This window comes from Triticum aestivum, chromosome 6B (genome assembly GCF_018294505.1).
Source record: "Triticum aestivum cultivar Chinese Spring chromosome 6B, IWGSC CS RefSeq v2.1, whole genome shotgun sequence".
NCBI lineage: Eukaryota > Viridiplantae > Streptophyta > Magnoliopsida > Poales > Poaceae > Triticum > Triticum aestivum.
The window spans coordinates 660,462,413-660,466,436 of record NC_057810.1 but is presented as its reverse complement, the minus strand read 5'-3'; the positions used below and the strand labels follow the sequence as shown (position 1 = coordinate 660,466,436).

Below are 4,024 nucleotides of genomic sequence, written 5' to 3'. Positions count from 1 at the left end.
AAAACCTTGGTTGGGACGTGCCAAAAGAGAATAGTCAATCAATCCGAGCAGTTGGTGATGCATAATGAATGATAGGGATACAAGTGGGTAGGGCTGGACCAAAACCTTGTAGGTCGTAGCTCGCGAACTTAATGAGCGCTTGATAGTTCGGCTCGTTAAGCTCGTACCTCGCTTCTTAATAAACAGAGCCATCATTGATTTCAGCTCGTTAAGCTTAACGAGCTTAACAAGCGAGCTAACGAGTTTCACGAGTAGCTCGTTAAGCTCGTTAGTAACAACACAACACATATTTCTTTCCCTAATAATAAAGCACGGATTGACTCCATGGGTTCACCGTCACAATACATTTCTTTCCTTGAATTTACGCTTTCAGTTTTTTTTACCTATATTATTTTCTACATCCAAGGTGGTACTATTCATGTGTCATAATATGACAAACTTTTTGTTTCACCTCAGCCCATCTATTCAATCTAATCGACATATGAGGCAACAAACTACTACATTTCTTTTTATAGTCACCATATTTTATCTTGAAAACCATACATATACATTCATCATGTATATCGTAACACATTATAATCTCTTAACGAGCGCTCACGAGCTTAACGAGCTTCAAACGAGCTGAGCCGAGCAGAGTTTTCTGTTTGTTAATCTTAACGAGCACGAGCTTAACGAGTACGAGCTTCGAGCCGAGCTGCTCGTTAATCCACCCCTAGAAGTGGGTACCCTTTAACATGTTTGTTTAGTTAACATATGGATCAACCCAACATGCATCAGATTGAGTAGCATACTTCCATCTTTCTTGAAAACGGACCTGTTCCTCTTGAGCCCGATGCCTAATCTGCAACAATCAATGCAAATATATTTGGTTTTAGGTCCATAGTTTATAATGATACAACAAGGAGAATGATTGTGAGTTGACCAGATGTTGGTTAGTGAGAAGTTATGTTACCAATGATCTGTCACCGAAGCTGGGCGATGCTTCAGGAGGAGGCGCCTACATACATACGGTTATGACTTCCCAATTACTAACAGTTAAACGTTCAAAGTACACTAGTATTCAGCAATACATACCATCATTGATTCTATAGGCGCCTCCGATTCATCTCCTGGTGCTGCATCGGAGCTACTCTGTACTTCACATAAATAAATGGATAGATATGTGTTATCGACCAATCTAGTCTGTCTCCGTGTAGTTCTTTCTAGCTAGGATGGATGGATCAAACGATGACGTATGTACCTTGTTGTCTTTAGAAGGAGGAGAAGAAGAGGAGCCGAGTGTGGGGATGCCCAAATGAAGGAGGTACTCGCTGTCGACTACTCCAACGTTCTTACTCCGACCCCCCTGCCATCATCGGTTCATCCATCCATCATGACATCCCTCTCATAAGGGAATACAAATGGTCTCCGGCCCTGTCACCTCACCTGAGCGCAACAGCCGAATTTGAAGTCCAAGCCCCATGCATGAATCAGATAGTTCTGCATTATATGCACATATGCATTAATTTATTGTGTCTAATAGTTGGTATGCAGGAGAGAGAAGAGAATCAAGCTTAGTCACCTGGATCATATGCCACACACAATGCCATGCTGCTCTTGAGAACACGGGAGCCACAATTTCGACAAATCTGCACATATAGTCCAGTAAATATCCAATCCACAAGTGATCTATTAAGGTGGGAGAAACAACTAGCCAAGTAATTGCCACGTCGATCATCCAGCTTGCAGCAGCAACAACAACAATAACAATAACAAGTACCCAGTGCATGGAAGCGCCGTACTGTTTTCATAGCACCTGGTGACTCCCTTTTGCTTGTAAATCCTTCTGTATATATGCATGTGCATTTATTATTTAAAGAAACTAAAATAGGAAACTAGAGAAGCTGGACTTTAAGTTGTAAAGGAAACACAAAAGTTATCCATGTACTCCATGCACCTATGGAAGCCCCCTTTCCGCGCACGCGCAGTGATCCAGTGATGAACCTTGGAATTGGTAGCGTCTAGAGCAGGCTGTGATATCTGAAGCCCTTCCTTTTCAACAATCGCCACATATCTGCGAGGTACGTACGTGCACAGATTGTAAGAAATAAACCACATGAATTGATTGCCGAGACGAAAACACACCTGGCAGGATGAAAATGCTGCACTCCAAGGTCTTCGTCCCAGACGAAGATGTAGTCGTACTCGTGGACGATGTCCGGGTGCAGGAACCGCTTGGCGAACCACCATTTCGTCTGGTTGACCGCCGAGACGTGCACGGCGGCGCTGCTCCACCGCAGATCCCCCCACTGCTCCACCACGCCGTCGTAGTGGAAGATCATTATGCTGAAACCGTCGGAGAAGAACTGCGCACGGCCATGCCGATGCCGATGCCGATGCCCGCGCAACAACCGATCAGATCACATGATCAGGAATGCATGGAAGAAAATAAGAGGAACTAAATGCACGCGCGTGTACCTTGGTGGCGATCCTATCCACAACCTCCTTCTGCTTGATTCCAGCAGCAACGGCCAGCAGGCTTCTCCTTTTGCCCTGAATGCATCAACGAATTGGATGCAATTTCGTTTGTCAAACCAAGAAGAAGAAGATACGTACACTTTCTGCTGGCGGAGGCCAACTTGTTAGATCGTCATGAATGGATCGCATCTCCAAGTCCGAGTGGCTCTCAATGATGCCTCTAGGCAACGCGGCCTCGCTCCGCGCGGGCCTGCAACGTTGCTGCTTGCTGCACCGCCGGCTGTAGTCGGCGCTCCGGAGCCATGCCGTCACAGCTCGCGGCTGGCTGCCGGGCTGAAGCAAGACCAGAGCGGCGGCGAGGAACAGAGCAAACAGCGCGGAAACAGAGGCGACGCGAGCGGAACAAGACGAACAGGGCACGGGCATTCTCCTCAGTCGTCAGTCGTCACCACCTTGCGCTGGAATCACATGGGTTCACGATGGAGTGAGTTGTATGGCCAATCAACGCCTAACAACCGAATTCATGTCCATGGATGGAGCCATGTCAACCGTAACCTGCACGGACTTGGACAGGTCACAGCGGATTAGTAGTGGTAGTAGTAGAATAGGGATCCTGGTCAGCACGTGATGGCCATTAACGTACGTGCGTCGGTTGGTACCTGCAGGTTGCGCGCGAACCCCTCGTCGACAAAATTACTGCCATGCTCAACGCGCGAGCACGTTGAGATCCCTATATATACACCTAGAGGTGTATGTAAGGGAACTCTTAGTCATACAGTAGAAATTTGATAGCATCGTTAATGTATTCCAGAGTCTCCAAGCCCGTGTGGAAGAACACGCTTGTTATCATTTTTCATTCCTGCTGGCCATGCCCTATTGCCTTAGCCGTTGCAAGCCTCCGTCTTGTCCTTGGCACGCTGCAATCATATAAGCCTCGCGCTGGGCATGCTCTAGTCTTATGTTTTCTTGGTTCCCCACTCTGATGATCGAAGGTGGAATTTTTTTCAATAAAGGGCGCTTTTATTATCTCAAAATATAGCATCAAAATGATACAAAGCATTAAAAGTATCACCCGGCCTCTGCATAACTATGATGCACACAGCCAAACACCAGTAGTCTGATAAACAGAAAGATAAAAGACCGACAATTCGACAACAGTAGAGTCCATAGACCGACACTATGTCTATGTCGAAAGAGATGGTGGACCGAGCCGGAGATTATGCTGCCATCCATGTTGGGTAAAAACCTCACTAGTAGAAAAAGGGCTTTTGTTCCGGTTGGTAAGGCCCTTTAGTCCCGATTTTTGAACCGGGACTAAAGGGTCGTTACTAATGCCTCTCCCCTTTAGTCCCGGTTCTTACACGAACCGGGACTAAAGGAAATTTTATGATTTTTTTTTTTGAAATTTTTTTAATAATTTTTTTGAATTTTTTTATTTTCAAATTTTTGAATTATTTTAACCTCTAATCTCTAATCATCACCCCTCATCACTGCTCAATTTATCCTCTAATCTCTAATCACCCCTCATCATTCCAAATCATCTAACTTCCCGAACGGTCACCCATCC

General features: G+C 45.7%; 1 protein-coding gene across 3 annotated transcripts; it reads right to left on the bottom strand.

The window, feature by feature from the left end:
• Nucleotides 1-506: 506 nt before the first annotated feature.
• On the bottom strand, nt 507-2,949 carry LOC123134752 (uncharacterized). 3 transcript variants are annotated; one of them, XM_044553932.1, is made up of 12 exons: nt 2,596-2,948; nt 2,458-2,532; nt 2,295-2,345; nt 2,125-2,258; nt 1,937-2,053; nt 1,760-1,825; nt 1,562-1,628; nt 1,426-1,479; nt 1,241-1,345; nt 1,075-1,131; nt 953-997; nt 507-841 (listed from the first exon to the last, which is right to left on the bottom strand). In XM_044553932.1, exons 1-12 carry the CDS (start codon nt 2,881-2,883, stop codon nt 743-745), a joined length of 1,158 nt encoding a protein of 385 aa, XP_044409867.1. In that variant the 5' UTR covers nt 2,884-2,948; the 3' UTR covers nt 507-742. The 3 variants fall into 3 exon arrangements, 2 of the variants coding, with proteins under 2 accessions (XP_044409867.1, XP_044409866.1); XR_006465722.1 differs by having other exon boundaries at nt 1,075-1,136; nt 2,125-2,345; nt 2,596-2,949; XM_044553931.1 differs by having other exon boundaries at nt 2,125-2,345.
• Between the last annotated feature and the right edge of the window lie 1,075 nt (nt 2,950-4,024).